We start from the raw sequence: 20,756 nt of genomic DNA, 5'->3' as shown, positions 1-20,756 counted from the left end.
ACTTATAAATATCTATAAGTAAAGTAAACTCATATTTTTGCTTTTAGTATATAAACATAGATATATAATCTGTAGACCTCTGTGACCTATTATTTGGTTATAAATACTATCACCACTGAGTTTCTTCCCTAACCACTTAGACTGATTAGTTTGAGTTACCATTATGTACTATAATGTTGAGGGAAGGCAAAAATTCAAAGTATATCCATTTACTATGCATGACATAAATTTTGGAGTAGTTATGAACAGGTTAAAAAAAAGTTTACATATCCTATGTAAAAATGTAGAGAAGGGTTTGTAATAGTCTGTTAGTTTCAGTCATATTAGTTAAACACAACCACCAAATTGTATACCTTCTGTTTTTTAAAAAACCCAGCATTTCTTAGGAAGCTCTTTTTTTTTTTTTTTTTTTTTAATGAGCTTGGCATAAATGGGACATGTCCTGGGATAGAAATAAAGGAGATTATAGCATTAGTTGTAGCCTTGATAGTGAATCTAGTTTTGCTGTATGTTCTTGGGCTAGTCACAGTTTGTGTTTACTTTTTTTCATCTATAAAATGAGGAAACTAGACCAGATTGTTAATTCTTTGATTGATTCTTTGGTTATTGTTTGATTGACTATTGATTAATTCTTGATTCTTTGATGTTTAAAATCTAGAATTGACCTACGTTAGTTCAGCAGCAAACTGTTAGCAACTTTTAGAGAAAAAAAAAAAAAAGACCCACGGGGGGAGGTAACAAACCACACAAGGAAAAAGTTTTAAGTTCTAGAATCTTTACTCTAACTTTATTAATAAATAGAACAAATCAAGTAGAAGCAAGGGCTACTAAAGTATACTTTACTATCAAGCTAAAATTCATCTACGCTAACAAATGGAGAAGAGGGAAAGGTTCAACAATTTCATTAATAAGATTACGTAGGGCCTATCTGGATACAGGTTAGAAATAGTTTCTTGACAGGATCTTTTCTTTTCAAAGTAATAGAGGGAGATATCTTTTGGAGTTCACAACTTGTTGCTTATCTGTTTTAGAGGAAATAGTAGCATTTTTTCACTGTTATACTTATTTACATCAAACAAACAGATTTGACTGATATAAGTATTTCCTCTGGGTAAACTAAGCCCCCTCCAAAAAAAAAAAAAAAAAAAAAATTGAACATTGGCAGCTCAGCTCATGACTATTTGCTCCAGGAGGTGGCAGTAGAATACTTTTTAAAAAATTTCTGGCTAACTTCATTTTTTTAAATCACATAGTTTCTCAGTTTTGTTACTTACCTCTAAGGAAAACCATGGTATTTTCACTATCACTCTGTATGAAAATAAAACCATATGGTTTGGTTCTGGTCTTTGTATGTTTTACCTTCCCCTGATGACTTAGGCTGATGCTTCTTCATGGCATGGAGATAATCCTGGCTTCTCAAAAGTTATACTACTGCAGTACAGGTCTTCAAAACTAGAAAGGTTTTAAATACAAGCCTGATGACAAACTATATATTTGTTGTCAGAGGACTAGACTGGCTAAGTTCAGAGAGACTATTCACCAGAAGGTTGACCACCACATGATTAAGTTTTTTGGCTTCCACAGCTCATGAACAATTTACTTGTGCATCCTGTGCCAGTGAAGGGAATACTCACACCAATGAACTGAATGTATGTTTTTATAAATCTGTATTGAAATCTTTGTGTTTTTATAGTTTTCATTAACAGCTATGTATTTGGTTGAAATTTTTTGCTTTTCTCAAATAGTATCAATATCTTATTTATCATTACCTACTTTATTCATTTATTGAATCCATTATTCATATTATTTTTTGTTTTAACCATTTATTGAGCCATACATGATTATTTAATTCCACAATTTTGAAGGTTGATGATTTTTGGAAAAGTTTCATCCTTTTTTCAACCCTTGAGTATCCATGAAACAAGGTAAACTAAAAATTATTTTACTTGAATAAAACAGCATTTTAACAAGTCATTTGAATTGACAAATTTAATTTTTTGCATTTAAATGCTAGCCTGATAAGAAGAATGAGCTCAGCAAAGTGACTTACTTAGTCTAGTCATAGCAGAAACTTTTGCCCTTGCTTGGCCAACTGGTCAGGCAGTTTTGGTGGAATCAGAACCACAAACAGTTGCTGATACAGTCTTTTGGCCTAAGGAAAATTTCTAGAGCAGGTGAGGAAAGTGTTAGTCTATAGCAATAAGTGAAGAGTGCATAAGATCTTAAATCATCATAGTTTTATTAAGTTAGTTAACTTAGGAAGAGTTTTGTATAGTTTTCAAAAATGAGAATATTTACACTACTGAGGTTTCTTCTAATTTTTCACACAATGTGCTGCTTACATTCTTGTAAATTCCAAAGTTCTTGTAAAAATAATAATTCAAAACAGACTTTTCATCTTATAAAAACATGCTTTATCAAGATTACTTAAAGAACATATATCTTACATGCTTTGGAAATCCTACAGACCACAGAGAAACTTTTACCTAATACACCCTAAAATAACACAATCTGCCAGACCACAGCACATCCGCAATTTAGAATAGCAGATGTTGCTACACATGCTTCTTTTTAAGACTAAGAAGCAACACAAGAGAAAATAAAAATTTAAAAGTGGTGGGGAAAAACATGATAGAAATGAAGATTTTTCAATAGCCAGAAGAGAGATGTAAGCAATTGGTTTCAAATAACCAGAAGAAAAGGATGTGGCTGTCAGGGAGCTGTATGTTTTGTGGATGCCTGTTTAAACACTTCTGTGATCTGCCATTCTCATTCCATTAAGTTAGACTTGCTAACTTTCCATTAAAATTGATGTTAATGTCATTAATGAAAAGATTATTATATATTCATTTAAAAACTTTGGTTTAAATTTTTGTTTTAAAATGTACATTAGGGTAGTTTCTTCTCTCAATGTTTTCTAACATTTTTTTGTTTTGATTTTGACTTTAGCTGATCCCACAGTTAAGGACTTAATTGGAGGCTTCACTGCTCTTCATTATGCAGCTATGCATGGTCGAGCCCGGATTGCACGCTTGATGTTAGAATCTGAATACAGAAGTGACATTATCAATGCAAAAAGCAATGATGGTTGGACTCCCCTCCATGTAGCTGCTCACTATGGTAGGGACTCATTTGTCAGACTCCTGCTAGAGTTCAAGGCTGAGGTCGATCCACTGAGTGATAAAGGTACAACACCGCTTCAGCTAGCCATTATCCGGGAGAGGTCAAGCTGTGTGAAAATCCTTCTGGATCACAATGCCAATATCGACATTCAGAATGGTTTCCTGTTACGATATGCTGTGATCAAAAGCAATCACTCATATTGCCGAATGTTCCTTCAGAGAGGGGCAGACACAAACTTGGGTCGTTTAGAAGATGGACAAACACCATTACACTTGTCTGCCCTTAGGGATGATGTGCTTTGTGCCCGAATGTTATATAATTATGGAGCGGACACTAACACAAGGAACTATGAAGGACAGACCCCATTGGCTGTTTCAATAAGTATTTCTGGAAATAGTCGACCCTGTTTGGATTTCTTACAAGAAGTAACAAGTATGTAATATATTTTATTATAATTGTCATTGATATTGTTGCAGTTGTTTTTACTTTTGCATGTTTCTTTTGAAGAATTTGAAGCATTTATAAACTTCATGTAGTATCAGGCATCAGTTATTTACAACAGCTCTGACTGGTAAGTAATGCTTTATTCATTCAAAATAAAAAGGAAGTTACCCTCATATCACATCAAACATCCTATGACAAATTAAGAGGAACAGATGCTACTTCTGGTGTTGGGAATAGCTGTAGTTAAACAATATAAAAGAGAAGAGAAGAGAAGGGTGAAGGAGAATCAAGAAAATTATAGAAGGTTCATATTAGAATAATAGAAAACAATCTCTATTGACCATAAGGTTTATCTTTTCAAGCTTTGCAGATTTGACATTGAGATTAGGATAAACACAAGTTTTATTGTCTTTTTCTAGATATAGAGTAATATTGACATTTGTGATGTGTAATTAGGATAGTTTTTAAGCTTATTTGTAGTGTTATATGTATTGTGAACTTATATTAAAGGAACATATTTAAAAGAATATAAGTTCATATTTAGTTACTTTATGAATATGTGCATACTAGCAGTTACAGATTTTAAAAAATTTGTTTTCATTATTTTGTTACTGTAATGTACTATTCACACTATTCTTTTTTGTTTTTTAGTTTCTTGAAGAATATTATGCTAACTTTTTATGGAGATGGAAAAAAATAAAGTCAGGTCTAAATGATAGCAAATCAGTTCTTTGGTTTAATTGAAGCATTTGGTTAGTGCAGTGAAAAAAATCATATGAAGTTGAATCTTTGAATCCACAGTATTATGGATCACATTTTAACCCCACTCACTGTCAAACTAAATCCATTTTATTCTTGCTGTTGCTCTCTCTTTCCTTTATCTTATTTAGTATTTTTAATGCATAAATATTTTCAGTTTTCATAGTTTCTTCACTTTCATGATTGCTTCTTTTTCAGCAAAAATTAGAAGTTTTTTTTCATAAGTAAATTCACTTGTACTCCTTAATAATTTAGAACTATCTTTGTCAGAAAAGATAACATATCTGACTTAGAAATAAGACATAAAATAAAATTCAGAGTTTTAATCTGGCTTCTACTACTGATTTCAGGCAAGTGGTATCCCTCTTGGCTTTCTTTTTTTTTTCTATTAAAAAAAAAAAAAAACACATGCTTTGCCAATCACTTTTGAATGTTTTATGATACTAGCAAAGAATTAATACTTATGATGCTTAGTTATATGCTTACTTTTTTATAGGAAGAGTCATGTGATTTATAAATGTTTTATATATTATATCATTATCTTGTAATAGGAATGTTGGCTTTGGCATTTATCCATTCACTTTTTCTCATCTAGCCCCTTTATTACTGACATTCATACAGCATTTTATAATTTACAAATCATCTTCCTCACAGCAATTTTGTGAATTAGATAGTATATTATCCCCATTTTGCAGAGGAAGACACTCAAGCATAGAAAAGTTGTGATTTGCCCTAAGTCATACAGCTATTAAGTAGCAAAACCAGTACTTAATGCCTGTCCTACTCTACTCCCACAATGCCTAGGTATCTTGGATATGTTACCATTTGTACCTTGAGTTTTAACAGTAAACTTTAATATGATATTTAATGTGACCCCTACTCCTCCCTTACCCCTTTTCTATACTATTAAATGTTGTGTTTGATCATTATTTTACAAATGTAATATTACCTTTATCTACTTAAAGTGTTAGAGTTTCAGATGTTTCAGTCTCACTTGTTAAAGCTATTGCCATTATATAACAATAACATTAAATAAAATTAGTCTAGCTATATAGGAAAGGACTTCATGACCTGTTTCATTGTCACTATTTGGATAAAATAATTTGAGTTCAACTAGAATTTGAGGAGGATTGCAGTACTAGGCTTGTAATGATATTGCTTCTTCTTTATCCCTATCTAATCCTGACCATTTCATTTCTTAGTGTTATGATTTTTAAAAAGGTATTGAATGAAATTTCAAACCCTGTGTCTCTCAGCAATTTTTCCTAGCAGTCGTAATTTATAACACTGATAAGGACTTTGGTATCATCACAGATAAAACTAAACCTGAACATGAGGCTTAGAATTATGTCATACTGTATCTCCTGTATAGTTTTTATTTTATTCTGTTTTTTGGACTGTTTTTGTTTTTGTTTTTTTTAATATTTGATTTTTTTCCCCTTCACATGTCACATTTTCTTCAGACTCAGTTAAATCAATCTTTGCAAACTAAATCCACAACTGCCATTTATTAATATTTTTCAGTCCTGATAGGAAAGTGAATTGATTCTGACCATGTGCATCCAGAAACTTTGGCTCCAAATAGCTTGGAGCAAAGATTCTTTCATGTGTGTGTGTGTGTGATGGACTCATTTATCGATCTGGAGCCTAATCATCATTTGTCAGAATGTTGTTGTGTTTGAAATTCATAATTGGAGAAAATTTCAATTAGAGATTAGTGAAAATATTCTTTTTTTCCCCCTAAGTTCATGGGTCCTGAAAGATCTATCCATGGACCCCTTGAGAATCTTTGGACCTTCTTAAGGATTCCTGGTCTCAAAGATAATTTTGGTTAGAAGAAGTGAAAACTTATTTAAACATTTTTAAAAAAATTTTCAGCAAGTAGGTTTGTTCAATTGCTACTAGCATCAGTTTACACTAATGCTCTAGAAGAATATATCAGAGAGGAAGAAATCATATTTATTCATCAAACTGATGGATAAGGTTTTGGGATGGAATCTGTAATCCCAAGACATAGTACTTTACAAATAATAGATTTCAGTAAATGTCTGTTAAATAAATAAATGAATGAGGAAAATAGGCATCTCAATATAATTTTCAAGAGTAATTTCTGACCCCTTGTGTAAGTTCAAAAAAAAAAAAATTCCATTTATCTTAAGCTTCAGTACTCTTAAGATAGTTTATTGCTAAAAATAAATGGAATGTGTCTGTCTGGGATCTGGGTATTAGCTTAGATATATTCTTCACTTGATAGCTATATGAAAAACTTGCTGTTTTTCACTAGACTTCTTACTTATACTGTGGAAAATCAAAGTGAAGTTCAAGCAGTACTAATAACTAGGAATTGGAAGGGAATTGCAACTTGTATCACTTTTCCTTATCTAATTAGATTCTATGAGCTTAGACTCTCTCCCCTCCCCAACATATTAGGAAAGCAAAATTGTCTCATAGTGATTATTATGTAAAAACATAAAATTTATTAGATAGTCAGGTCTTCAAATATAGCAAGATATGAATTTTGATTGGATATATCATTTGATTCTAAGGAGGGAAGAAAACTACTGTTGCCCTAGGTTTCTTAAAAACCTTGGGACTTTTTAAACTTCGTTGTTGTTGTTGTTGTTGTTGTTGTTGTTGTTGTTGTTGTTTTTAATTAAGTTTTTATTCATATCTTTTGGGTTTTTTAATCACCAAATTTTCCCCAGCAGCCCTTCCCTTTGCAGAGAGCTATCCTATATAACAAATATTTTTAAAGATAACACATAGAAGGGGAAAAATTGGCAAAATTAACCAATATATCAAAAAAGTCTGAAAAATGTGTGCAGCATACCATTCTTAGATCTCCTACCTTGGCAAAGGGTAAAATATAGTTATTTTCCCATAACTCTTCTTTGGAGTCATGCTTGCTTTTTGTTATTTTGGAAACATTCACTTTTGACTTTTTTGTGGTTCTCTTTATATTGTTGTCATTGTGAGTATTGTTTTCTTGGCTCTGCTTACTTTATCAGTTCATGCAGATCTTTCCATGCTTTTCTATATTCATCATATTTGTCATTTTTGATGGTACAATAATATTCTATCACATTCATGAATCATAATTTATTTAGCTTTTCTAAAGTTAGTGACCTTGTTATCTCAAAAAGTGCTACCGTAAAGATTTTGTCATATGTGGGAACTTTCTTCTTACCTGAGACTTAGTTTTCAATAAATTGGTTTCAGTTTCCTCAGCTGTAAAATAAGAGGCTTGGACAAAGATTTCTTCTTGCTTTACAATTCTATGACTGTGCCTTTAATGATTTAATGTCTATTAATCTCTTCTTGAAGAAGCATTGTGGTATAATGGTATAGAAAGCCAGCCTACATGATACATAGCTGGCTTTTTAACCTGGGGAAAATCTTTTAACATTAGTCCTGTAGGCAGTTTTCTAAGATTTTAAGTTGCAGAGGAAATGTGGAACTCTGCATTGGTAGAAGAAATTTCCTCACCTGGTAGTTTATGTTACAGTGAAGTCACAGGTGTATTTTCTGTCCCTATGAATCTCTTAATGATAGAGGAAAAGTATGATTACAGCATATTGAAGTTTAAAAAAAAATTATAGTAAAATTTCAGTTATCCAACTTTGTCTTTGAGATGAGCTTTGTTTTGATGTAGCAAAAATAAGTCTTTAGCAAAGCACTCTTCTGATTTCATTTTATAAACACAAAAAATATAAGAGTGACCGTTTAGGGAAAATCATAGTCCATCAGTTTATTTATGGTAACCCCCAGAGATTTTCAAGAGAAGCCTACATAGATATCTTTTAAATATCTCATCTTTTCTCTGTAGCTCTTTGTGCCTCTGTCATTCATAAATTTGACCAAAGGCAGTGTGATGAATTGGAAAGAACACTGAACTCTGACTTCAGACCAGATTTCCAGTTTTTACCTTTATACTGCCTTGGTGTGTGAATTTAGGCAAGTTACTTTACCTCACTAGACCTCAGTTTTCTCATCTGTAAAGTGAAGAGGTAAGAGTAGATGTTAATCTTTCATTTCAAAAATTCTCTGACTCCATTTCTATATCCTGCCTTTACTGATTTCTGGGGTATTAAGCCTGTAAATTTATGGCCTACTATGTAAGATAGCACTTCCTTTTATTTTTACTTATATCTGTCAAGCTTCAAAGTATGTCCCTTTGACAGGCACTTATTAAGAGGCTACTATGTACCAGATCTAGTATTTCAGTTTATCTCTTTTTTTTTTTTTCCTGCTGTTTTCATTACTCTATCATTTAATGTACTGAAAATAGTTTTCTGTTGATTATCTGAATACTGTGCACAGCCAATCTATAATAAATATTCTTCAATTGGGCATTTTGTGCTGATTGGTTGCCTTATTCATCTTAATGAAACTTAATTGTTGTAGTACTTTCCTATAATTTTCTGTAATTTATGAAAGATAAATAGCATTCTGACCTGCTTATATTTTTCTCTTATGAATGAATGATTGAGGATCATGTTTTTCCTAAAAGAAATGTTAGTGGTAGAAAAGGAATTAGCACTTACTTCATAGAACTTTTTAAAATCCCAGAAACACTCGGTGTGTTACAAATCGCAGGATCTTTTCTTTGCAGAATTATCTGGTAAGGACTAATATCTATCTAGTTTGTTCTGAAAAGCACAAAATATAATATCATTCACATGTGCTTAAAAATACTATTTCACAATGATAGCAGTGACTCTAAACTTCTTATTTTGTTTAATTACAGCCATATCTTCTTTTAAATTGAAGAAGCATAACTGTTTCAAACTTCACTTTTACCAAACATAAAGTGACAATAAAAATTCAGAACACTCCTGTTTTTAAACTTAAGATAGTGAAATTTAATCTGTGGTAGTGTCAAATACAGTAAAATGCCAGGTATGTGAACTAAAAGACTGCACAAAAACTCCATTATACCAAGTACTGTTAAATATGTCAACTCATGCATTCCTTTATGTACTCTTCTTTGATAAATCAACTAAAAGAACCAAAGGGAATTATCAAAACAACATTACATGAGAACTAAAACTTATCTGATGAACTCTTGATTTACTGTATAAATTAAAGACAACTCCTAATATTCAAGAGAGAACCCTCATTATGTTTTGAATCTTAAAAAACACTTTTAGAAGGAATAAAATATAAAATCATAAATCTAATTGCAGAAGATTTTGGAATATTTTGAATTGAAAAAATGTTTTCCCCTTAAATTTTTGTATTATTTTGTGTGACTTTTTATATTTACTCAAAGACTTCATTCTTAGTGTATCATATTATTGGGATTTTTTTTCTTTCAATGCAACTTGAAAATATAAAATGAGACTAACAGTTTACCTAAGGAAAATGTGATTTATAGACAAAAGTCTCAAAGCCAACACTAATTATAGATTAATTAAATTAAACAGCCTTTGATTTTTAGATAATTGGTGTTTTTTGTTTGTTTGTTTGTTTTTGTTTTTCACTGCATTCCCTTGTGAGTAAAAAAAAAAAAAGAGCAATAAAAACTACTTTTTGTGCATCGTTATGATTTTGTTTAATTTGTTTTAATCTAAGTCTAATGTTTTACTGTTTTATGTTACTGTGAAATTATAATCTTTTAAAATAGAATCAGAAGGGAATTCCAAGGCACAGGCAAGGGGGAAAATATGTTTGTGGTGGGTTTTTAAAATGAGATGGTGAGATAAAACAAGGAGGTACAGGAAGGCTATTCCAGATGTGCTGTCGTGAAGGCCCTTGTATTAACAATAGTGAGATTGTATGAAGTAATCTGGAAAAAAAAGGTTCAGCTCTTTCATATTTATATTATAAAAACTATCATAACCTTTCTTGGTTCATTTTTTAAAATGTTATATATCAGAGATGTTTTGCCCTCTTCTATATTTTTGAGATGGTTTCTTATCTAAATTAAGAACTTTGACCAATTATAAATATTGTGATTTGGATCTCAAATGTGGGTGGACTTGAATTTCTAATTTCAGAAATTAAGATAATAGTTCAAGGTTTGTAATGGACCTATAAGTGTTGATTTACTTCTATTTTATACCCACCCATTATGATAGTTTTCTTACAAAATCAAAATGCTAACGATCTTTTGAATTGTTATAGAATATATTTAAATTATTCAGTATGATTACCTTACAGTTTTTGTGTATATCCAATAATTGATGTGAGCCTTAAATTATACTGTTTGCAGTCATTCTTGCTCATTTTTACCTTTAAAGTCTTATAGGCATTTGAGCTCTTACAAACTAGCATAAGAATGAAATTCTAGGATAGCAAATAAGCCTTTTACCTAATTATATTTGTGCTTTTTCCCTTTCCTTATTTTCTTTACTCTTTTTACTTCTTCAATCTCCTCTTTTCCTAACCCCATTCTCTTTGTAGTTTGGTTCAACTCTAGATTCAAACATTTATAAATAATGATGTTATAATAAAAGCTAACATAAAATCTTTTTTAAGATTTGTAAAGGTTTTTACATACATTATCTCAGTTTTTACTCACCACAGTCCTGGATCAAAATTCCGTGTGTGTAGAGAGAGAGAGAGAGAGAGAGAGAGAGAGAGAGAGAGAGAGAGTTCAGCAAGCATTTATTAAATACCTACTATGTGCTTATTGAATAGGCCTTGTTAACTTTGATATTGGTATGTAGTGTTTCCAGAAATTCCTGGGATTTTCTCAGTATATTTCAATACATTATGTGAATTGTCTTTTTATCTCTTTAAATAATATTACAATCAAATACAGAAGTTTCTGAAGTATAAGTGTTAGTATAGCATTTTTAAGTCTTTATTCAGACATGTGCTGATTGAATGAACTATTGCCAGTTTTCCTACAATAATTTCCTTCTATGTTTTTAATCACATCCTTTCTAATTCTATTTAGTAATGTAACAAAACTGTGTAGTTTCTCCTAACAGGTCCAAGAATATTTCTAAGAATATTCCTACTCTTCAGTAATTCTAATGTTAAGCTATTAATTAGCTGTGTGACATTAGAGAAATCCTGTCATTTCTGAACCTTGGTTTCTTCATCTTGAGAAGAGATGAGAATACCCATTCTGACCCCATAGAGTTCTTAGAAGATTTAATGAAATAAAAGATGTGAAAATATTTTAAAAGTTTTGTTACAAATTTGTAATAATTTGTCTTAGAGTAGAGCTGTCAATTTTTTTTTTTGGGGGGGGGAGTCCACTCTATGAAAAATTCTTCAGTGTAGTACTTACCAAATTAAGATGTAACTGGGCAGTGTTTCATAAAATAAAAATACAATGCAACATAAATAATGTTAATTCGTGCTTTTCTAAGTCAATATGCTCACCCAAATAAGCCATTTCTATTTGAGTTTGACACCATTGTCTTAAATTATTGGAACTTAATGTAGTATATGATTTCCTTTGTGCACTAATGACTGCAACAACTGTGAGAAAAGTCTTTTTTTGCAGAGCAGTTACTTTGTTTATACATTTTCTGGTGTTTTGATTAAATGAGAGAGGTTAGACTATATCTTCAAGGTATCTTCAAGCTCTAAATCTGGTCCTATGAGGCATATATAATGTTGTGAATATAAGTGCTTCTTTTGTTTTAGAGTGCTATGAGGAAATAAATTAAGCTATATTGTATTAAAAGGGAAAATTATTTTGCCTAGTGAATTCAACTCAGCAGCATTCAGTTTTCATTCCTATGTGCCCATGACTTTGTGACCTCAGATACATTATGTAAACTTTTTGTTTCCTTATCTCTATAAAAAAATTGAACGAGGGAGATGTGAAATGCCCTCATTTAAAGCACTTTTAAATCTCAGAGATCTAAACGATTCAAAATTTTACTGTTAAATAGTATATACAAAATGAACAGAGATTATACATTCCAAGGAGGGGACACTTATTTTTACCTAGCAAGGAGTTTGATCTATTTTGATCAAAGTATCTTTGGTGATTAAAGAGGTTCAAATTACACTTAAGAGTTGTCTGAATATCTAGGGTAATTTCATTTCTTCAGCTTTGGTCCCTCCTTTAAAGGAAGTTTGAGAATTTTTTTTTTTTTTAAATACAAATGGCAAAAAAAAAAAAAACAAAAAACAAAAAACATAATCAAAAACAGCCCGGTGCTTCATTAAGAAACATTCAGAATTTAAAAAAAAAAAATGTTTTAAGCATTAACATTAATAAAGGACTTAACTCATTTTCTAAGGGGAAAGAGACCAAGAGCAAACTAAAGCACTTTGCTGTTGAGACGTAGTCCTAGAAGGTACATATTCATAGAGAAGGTTAAGAAAGATGTTTATAAAACACACAGCAATAATATATCATGCTTTTGACTGGCTCACCTATTCTTCTTTGAATATATTATTGTAGTGGTTTCTGTAAACTAATCTTGAATGTAATCTTCAGTCATTTACCTTATGAGGTGATTCATATTGCAAGAGGAAATATCATAGTTTAGGTTCTAAAATTGCAGTTTTAAAAAAATGGGAGTATTTAATCCCCCCTTTTGTGGATTAATTTCTACTCTATTACTGTTTACAATTTATTTCAGGTATTGCAGATAATCTGTATATAGCAGTAAACCTTGAATTGAAGATTTTAAGAATCCTTTTAGCTGGATAAGGAAAAATTTATGTAAGCATTTATTGAAAATGACAGTGATAGATTATTCTCCTAATAACTGTATATGTAATGATAATTGGAGATAAACATATGGAGTTTATATAGTTCATGTGACTACACAACTGGTTTCACTACTAGGGATTGGAGTGAGAGAGGGAAGGAATATACTACACTACAAGACCAAGTATTTGGGCTACATAAATTATCCCTGTTAAGGAGAAATAATAGTAATAAACAGGGCTTTTTCCCTTTCCATCACATACACAACCTTAGATTTACACTGAGGGTAGATCTAGAATCCAGATAACAAAGGGTTCGGCGTTGTTGAGGATGAGAACTGTAAAATTCCAAATGTTGGCAAGTATGAAAAGAGGGAAAAGGTCCTGTAATTCTTCTATCTTCCTAGCTAACTCAGCCCTGCTTGTATAGCCATTCAGTTATAAGCTAAACATGCATAAGATGAGATCTACCTTAATCAATTTTTACCATAAAAATATATACACTATTGCTAATGAATTTTCCTCTTATTAATCTCTATTTCAAACCTTTGCCATGACTTGTCATTATAAGTGCATGTCAATGTATGCTGTGTACATATGCACAAACTCAGACAACATAACAAACACATATAGACACATACTTATGTCATTATGTTGACACATTTTTATTAAGAATAATAACAACAGTGGCAAATCCTTTTCAGGAATAGATTACCCATTATCCTAATAGAATTATAAAGATCAATTTTTATATAAAGTTAAAAAGCTTTTCTCTGAGGAGATTGTTCATTCCCCAAATCTGCATTTTAGATCGTTGTAAACAAATGCAGTTTTGTGCAAACTAGCATAATTTTAAAAATCATTAAAAAACGTTTTATCAGAACATAAGGTGACTTTAAATAATAAAATGGAGTAGTCCAGGAAGTATCTCCAAGGAAAAATCTCCAAGGAAGATTTTTACTTTGTCAATATATAGGTTATATTATTTTACAATAAATAAAACTACTTCTGCATTCCACTTAAGTTGGTGAAAATGATTGAAAACACTTTAAACTTTTACTAAGTGCTAGGGCACTAAGCTAAATGCTGAGGATACAGATATAAAAGTTTCTTCTCTTAAGATTACATTCTACTGGGGGAACTAAGCATATATTAGGAAATATTAGTTAAGGAAGGGTGTTTTGGTCTGGAAGTTAAAAGGATAGTGAGTAGAGTTATAGGATTGTGAGTTTACTCATGTTTCCAGAAACAGTGTTAATGTTGGTTTGATTACCATTACCTAAGCCTAAATTTAAAAGCATAGGTGATGGGATGAAGGTTGTTCTTAGTTGTAAAAAATGATGGCATCACCAGAGGACAGCCAGGTTGAAGCATGATTGGGAGAACTGGAGCCAGTTAGACAACAGTTAGAGCAACATAGCCCCACACTGAAGTTCAAGGAACAGCAGTAGAAAAAATACATATATTTCTTGTGTCTGTTTAGGGGGAGGGAAGAGAGAGAGAGAATGAGAGAAAGAGAGAGAGAGAGAGAGAGAGAGAGAGTGTGTGTGTGTGTGTGTGTGTGTGTGTGTGTGTGTGTGTGTGTGTGTATCAAGAGAGAGAGAGGGGAAGGAAAGAGAGAAAAATTAATTGGGGGGTAGTTTTGAAAATGGAAAGAAATTGGTCGTCATGTGATTTTTAGTAATTACTAGACAGTTATGTTTTTGCCTATGTATGGTTAGTTGACCAATAATAGAAAAATAGGTCATGTAAAAAATCAGTAGAAAAACAGTTCCACAATAGATAAGCTAAAAAGCTACCTTAAATTTTGCCATTTTAGCTTTATAACTTTTTTTTTTCTAATTTTCTTTTTAGGGCAGCCCAGAAACTTGCAGGACCTGTGCCGAATTAAAATTCGCCAATGTATAGGCCTTCAAAACCTAAAACTACTTGATGAACTACCAATTGCCAAGGTCATGAAAGACTACTTAAAACACAAATTTGATGATATCTGATATCATTGGGACATCATGAGCAAGATTAGGAGATATATACCAGATACTTAAAAGGCTTGTTGCCTTGCACAAAGTATATCCTATGCAATTTCTGATTTGCTGTGAAGTCAGAAGGCAGGTATACACTTTCGGGTTTTTTTTTTGTTTGTTTTTCACTGTAGGGGAGGGACTTTTTTTTTATACCACATGCTAGAAAGTCTTAATTTTGGTTTCTTGGTCCAAGTTTAAAAGGTCCAAGCTTTCTATACAATATTGCATTTAGAAAATTGTTGTGTTTGTTGTTATTTTTTTTTTTTTTTTAATGAAGCGTGCAGGTTTGGAATGGAGAATTTACCCTTTTCAGAATGTTTATGGTTTCCATTGGCACGCATGGTATTGTAAACCAGCTGAGCAACTTGTTAAGCTGAGTGAGGTTTGGAGATAATAGTTTTATCTAGGGGGGTCCAGGGATATGCTGGAAAATGCCATAAGAAAATTTAAAATAAATACAGACATCCCATTCCATTTTAATGAATACAAATTGGCTGTTTTATACAGTTCTTTTCCTAATTGCTATAGCTAAGATATCATAAGTCTAGTACCTCGGCTTTTCTGTTAGTGTGCTCGTGTTTTTAACTTTGTTTTTTAATAACAGTAGTACACTACACAGAGACTTTGTGTCTCACTTTCTCTTTGTCTCTAGTTGAATATGTTCTTTAAAAAAAAAAAAGTTAATGGGAAAGAAAATAACTTTATAAAGCTAATCTATTCTGTTTCTAAAACAGTGCCTCCGGTGCAATAATTTTTCTGGTGTATTTTATACATTGTTTTATTTTATGTTCATCATTCCATAGCCAGCTTATGTCCATGAAAGTAGTAACTGACTGCCACTTTAATTTTGCATTGCCATACCATAACACATTGGTTGAAGTTTTGATTTTAGCATTTTTCCTGGATACATACTTTTATTTCACTCCAAGCATAGATTTCACATGTAGGTCTCTTTAAAAAATATATGGTCCAGAATTTGATGAAAACATTTTGCTTTAATTTAGTTAAATAATTTGGTGTGGTTTCAATTTTTTTCCAATTAAAGTATAATAGAATGTCTTTGGGCTACATAGTTAGTAAATCCACATAATTCATAATGCAGGAACAAAATTTCTACTATATTTTGAAAATTGTTATACTGAATGATTTTATTTTCTAAGTTGACCGGGCACATATTTGCACTGTAAACATGATAAGACATGAAGTGTCTTAACAATTGACAAGATTTCTGGGACCCGTAAAGACCTGAAATGATGCCCTTGGAAACGTTTTCTGCACATAATTAGGCATCATATTAGCTTCAGAATGTCATTGTTCTTAATGTTTTTGTAGACTTTTCACAGTTTTAGGTACTGATAATGAATTTATTATCAGAAACTTAGGTGCTGAAGCAGTTATTATTTTCTGTATTGCTAGTTTCAGATCAGAAAATATGAGGGAAGTGGTTTAACTGAAAAAATGTAGCTCAATTCAGAATTAGGTCTCCTTTGGCTTTATCTCTCTAGAGCCAGAAGTAGTAGCTTAAGCACAAAGCTTAATGTTAGTGTGAATGCACAATATTGATTGGGAGTGAGGATTATCTTATTCTATTGTGCCTAGGCAGTGAGCAGGTTTTCAAGAATGGAGACCTACCGAAAGAAGAGATTGATAATATACATAAAGTTTTTCAATTTCAGGACACCAGTTAAAAAGTGGCCTAATTCAGTAATGATTGAAGAGTTATTATCACTTGGTAGAGTGGGATTTGAGTTGGTCTGTGTTTTTTGTAATAAAAAAATTATATGCCTCCCAAACATGGTTTCCAGAGATAGGCCATTTACTAAATAAAGGGGGAGTCTGAATTTAACTACCTTCTCATTCCATTAGGTGATTCCCAGATCAGGGTGGATTAATAAAGGTCAAATAGAGACACTTGCATTGTTTGAGTCTACCTGGTTCCTCTCCATGTATGTCACGATTCTATAATCTGAGGAAATTGCAGCACCTAGGTATGATGAGGTGAGAGTAGGATGGTATGGGAGCCTTGCACTCTTTAATTTCTTGGCATTCCAGAGCAGTAATATTAGTTGTCATAAACATAAGAATTTCCCCCCATAATTGTTAATTTATTAATTTACTTTAAAACTTTTCTTCCCCATGTTCATCCAAAAGTTACATCAGTATTTTCTAAGCTGATTTAGCCACTGAGTTTTAGTCAGGGAGTTCCAGATAAACAAATCAGATTAAGGTAAATTCTTTGTTCTGTGTTGCTGCTGTGACTTCAGAAAAATTATGAGAGATCTTCCTGGAAATGAAATTTCTATTTAATGAAGAATTGTATAATTCCATTATTTATTGTTTGAAGTTTGATTATACTGGTAACTTAAAAAAGAACACTTTATTTTGTTGTTGTTAATAAAATCCCAATCATATATCACATTTTACAGTATCTAAAATTTATCTAGGTAATTGGTCAAATTTATTGATTAAAATGCTAGTCTGTATTTGAATTAGATTTACATGGAGCCATTCTGTTGTCACAATTTGGATAGAAAGAACAAGGATTTATAGAAAACAAACTGATTTGATTATACCAGAAAATCTTGACTGCAAAAAGATGAGACCATATTATAATTTTCACTGATCCTCATAGTTTTCTTCTAAACTACTTTATTTAACTTATTACTAAATCTTTTAAAAAATATATTTGGCAAATACACCAAAGACGCAGGCGAGTAAAAGATTATGATCATTAATGAACTGCAAACCTCATCCTTTAAAACTAAGCAGAGTGTTTTGTAAATATTTGTGTTTATAAATGTACAGCAGAGTAAGAGTGTTTTTTAGATTATTTAATTCCCATATTTCTAAACTATTTACTACGTTATAGTCCATACTCGTTAGTTTGAAAGGCTTTTTGACTGTTTTGGTTTTTAATTCATTATCACTCATGCTTGGAACAGCACTTCAGCTAAAGAATTTAATGTTCTGGCTAGAGTTGGCAGTAGCAGAAGTGCACATCTGGACAAAGAGGAGCATGATTCATTTCTCATACACACCCTGAAAGAGAAGAGAATATGTAGATTGATTGCCAGAGTGGACCATGAGGAAACTGAAATCCTAACTTTTCTGCAAAGTTGCTCACTAGCCCAAAATATGATTGGGATAAGAACAACTTCCAATTTGCCCACAAATTTAGCTTCCATGTAACTCCTTGTGTGTTATATCATAATGTATTTTGTTCTTCCTTTGTAATGTAAGTTTTGTTTGGGTCAATTTGAATTTAAAAAAAAAAAACAAAAAAAAAAACTTAAACCTGGTTTAAAAAATATTGGAGCCTTGTCCTGTTTATTTCTAGTTTGTTCTAAATTTTTTTTTTATTTCTAGCTGTTTTATGAAGAAAAAAGTGAAGCATTTTTCATGTGTCAGCATTTTGACTGACCAAGAATTATGTAAGACCATAAAAAATAGATTTTTAGATATGCTAATATAGATAAAATCATCAGATATTAAAATCTTGTTAATTTGAACTTTCATCATCCAGCCAGTATTCTCAAAACCAAAAATATGCAATCTCCAAAAGTCAAAATATATTCATATATTTAACCAAAAGCTGACTCAGCACCAAACTTTTGGGGGGAAATTTAACAACCACTACTTTTGTGTGTGCCCTACTGAAAGGGGATGAGGTTTGGCTCACACATTGCTTGACATACAAAAAGGTATATCAAGACAAGTTGATTAGTTTGATGTAGAACTCAAAAAGAAGAAAGCAAATTGGTTCTTTAAATTTCATGTACCACATAGTATGGCCACATTAATGAAAAGTAAATTCTATATCAGCTTAAAAATGTTTTTAAAAGCACATAAACTGATCCAATACATGACTTATTGAAGGCCATGAATGTGTATTTGAAATTAAGTCTGAGGAGCAATCTACTGGTGGATCAAATTTGGAAAATTACTAAGTTGTTTGGAAGTTGTAATTTCAGTTCTCTTCATATATTATGTAAGCATTCTATTTATCTTTTCAACTGAAAGATCGTTTATAAAAAATTGACTTAAGAGAATATCTGATAAAAACATTTGCAAAGTCCATGCAATTTGGATGTTGAAGATGAAATTAAATGCAACTCTATCTTATATAGTTAAAATCAATATATAGAAGATATTCTTGGGTCATTTGAGTATAAGGAAAGGAGTTATGTAATTTTGAAACATGATTGTCATCAAAGTACTAGTAAAAAATTTAAAACTCATTCAGAAATGTTGAATTTTAAGACTTAAGTGGTAGGTATGAAGATTTTAAAAATGATGATTACCTTTCCTGTATCATTCAACTAATTTTGTGTGTTAAAGATAGCTTGAGATGAAGATCTTAATATATTTTATAGCATCTTTTACCATCTTGTTGGTACATGAGTATTTTTACTGTTTTTACTTGAGGCAGTTTTTGAGAAATTTATCCATTGAATAAATGGCAAGGTAGGAAAGTGGTAGCCTAAAATTAATAAGTTGGATTACTTTTTCTGCAGTCCTTGGTTTTCTTTCTTGACTTGGTATTCTTTGAAAATGGTGCCTTGCACATAGTAGGTGCTCAATAAATAATTTTTATTAGAATAATTATGAATGTGTCCTGTTCACTTATCTGTGCTATAATTCAATTCAGTACCAAAGAGGTAAGTTATTAATAAGTATAGGATATTGGTAACATATTTCAAATAAACAAATGTTTGAGACAAATTTTTTGTCCTGTTTTGCTGGTACCTTAAAATTGTGAAAAATATTATTTCTTTCTAATGAAAAAATATATCATGTTTGACATTTTGTTATTTGTGCATCTTAAAAGTATTATTCCTTTGACTTATTTGCTTACAGATATAATTTTAATTAGAAAATTGGTTTGAAATGAATACAAATGCAAATGCATTTCAACTGTGAACATTTTTAACAGTCATAAGTAAGGTAGTGACTCCATTTTGTTTTTGAAACAAGAATGTTTAAAATTCAGCAGAATGATAATTGAGCTGAGACAATGATTATCAATTGAAACTAGGAAATAACTATTATCTAATGAATATGTTGGTAGGGAAACATTGTAATACAGCTGTAGACACTTCCTGTAAAATTAACTGGCAATTAGAGGCAGATCTTTCCTGTTGCTAGTTTTGGGGCTGATAGCTATTTTCTTTCTTCCCAGTAGTTTCAAATTAAGTCAGTATTCAGTGATTTCTTCCCATCTATGCCACCTCCTTTCCCTCCCAAAAAATCATAGAAAAAAATTATTTATTTAGAAATGACACTTGCATAAAATTAGTTTATATTCACTCCTTTAGTTTGCTGATCACTTAGCTTTTTATAAGGGTCCAGTCACTTTTACTTCAGAAAGAAGTCTGGATTCTGTATTACATTCTTAGTTTTTATTCCCTTTATTTTCCACCAGTTACACTGAATTAGAGAATCTGTCATTAAATATTTACATTCATTAAACATCTCTTGTATGCTGAGGACAGAAAGAGACAAAGTCCTAGTCCTCAAGCTCAATCTAATAAGGGAGACAACAAGCAAACAGATATAAACAATATATTTACAGGATAAAAAGGAAATAGTTAAGTGAGAGGGGCAGTAGTATTAAAGGGTCTAGAATGGTTTCCTATACATGGAATTTTAGTTAAGACTTAACAAAAACCAGGGAAGAGGGGAAAGCATTCCAGGGGACAAACATAAAATGCCTTTATGTACACTTTTGTTTTTTAGTGGGCATAATATCCTGTGCAGTATTCCTAATGATATCCATTTCTA

The 20,756-nt window shown here is 31.4% G+C and overlaps 1 protein-coding gene across 3 annotated transcripts in view; it reads left to right on the top strand.

Annotated features, from left to right (window-relative positions):
• The window catches only part of ASB7 (ankyrin repeat and SOCS box containing 7), a 34,890-nt gene extending 19,184 nt beyond the window's left edge, over positions 1-15,706 (top strand). For all 3 annotated transcript variants that reach the window (XM_074295025.1, XM_074295026.1, XM_074295027.1), the window contains exons 5-6: positions 2,950-3,555; positions 14,806-15,706. In XM_074295025.1, coding sequence (XP_074151126.1) covers positions 2,950-3,555; positions 14,806-14,945 — 746 coding nt within the window. In that variant the 3' untranslated portion in view covers positions 14,946-15,706. The remainder of the gene's footprint in view (positions 1-2,949; positions 3,556-14,805) is intronic.
• Positions 15,707-20,756: the final 5,050 nt, after the last annotated feature.

The sequence above is a fragment of the Sminthopsis crassicaudata genome, chromosome 2 (genome assembly GCF_048593235.1).
Source record: "Sminthopsis crassicaudata isolate SCR6 chromosome 2, ASM4859323v1, whole genome shotgun sequence".
Classification (NCBI taxonomy): domain Eukaryota; kingdom Metazoa; phylum Chordata; class Mammalia; order Dasyuromorphia; family Dasyuridae; genus Sminthopsis; species Sminthopsis crassicaudata.
Note: the sequence above shows the minus strand (reverse complement) of the source record. Positions and strands in the feature narration are given on the sequence as shown.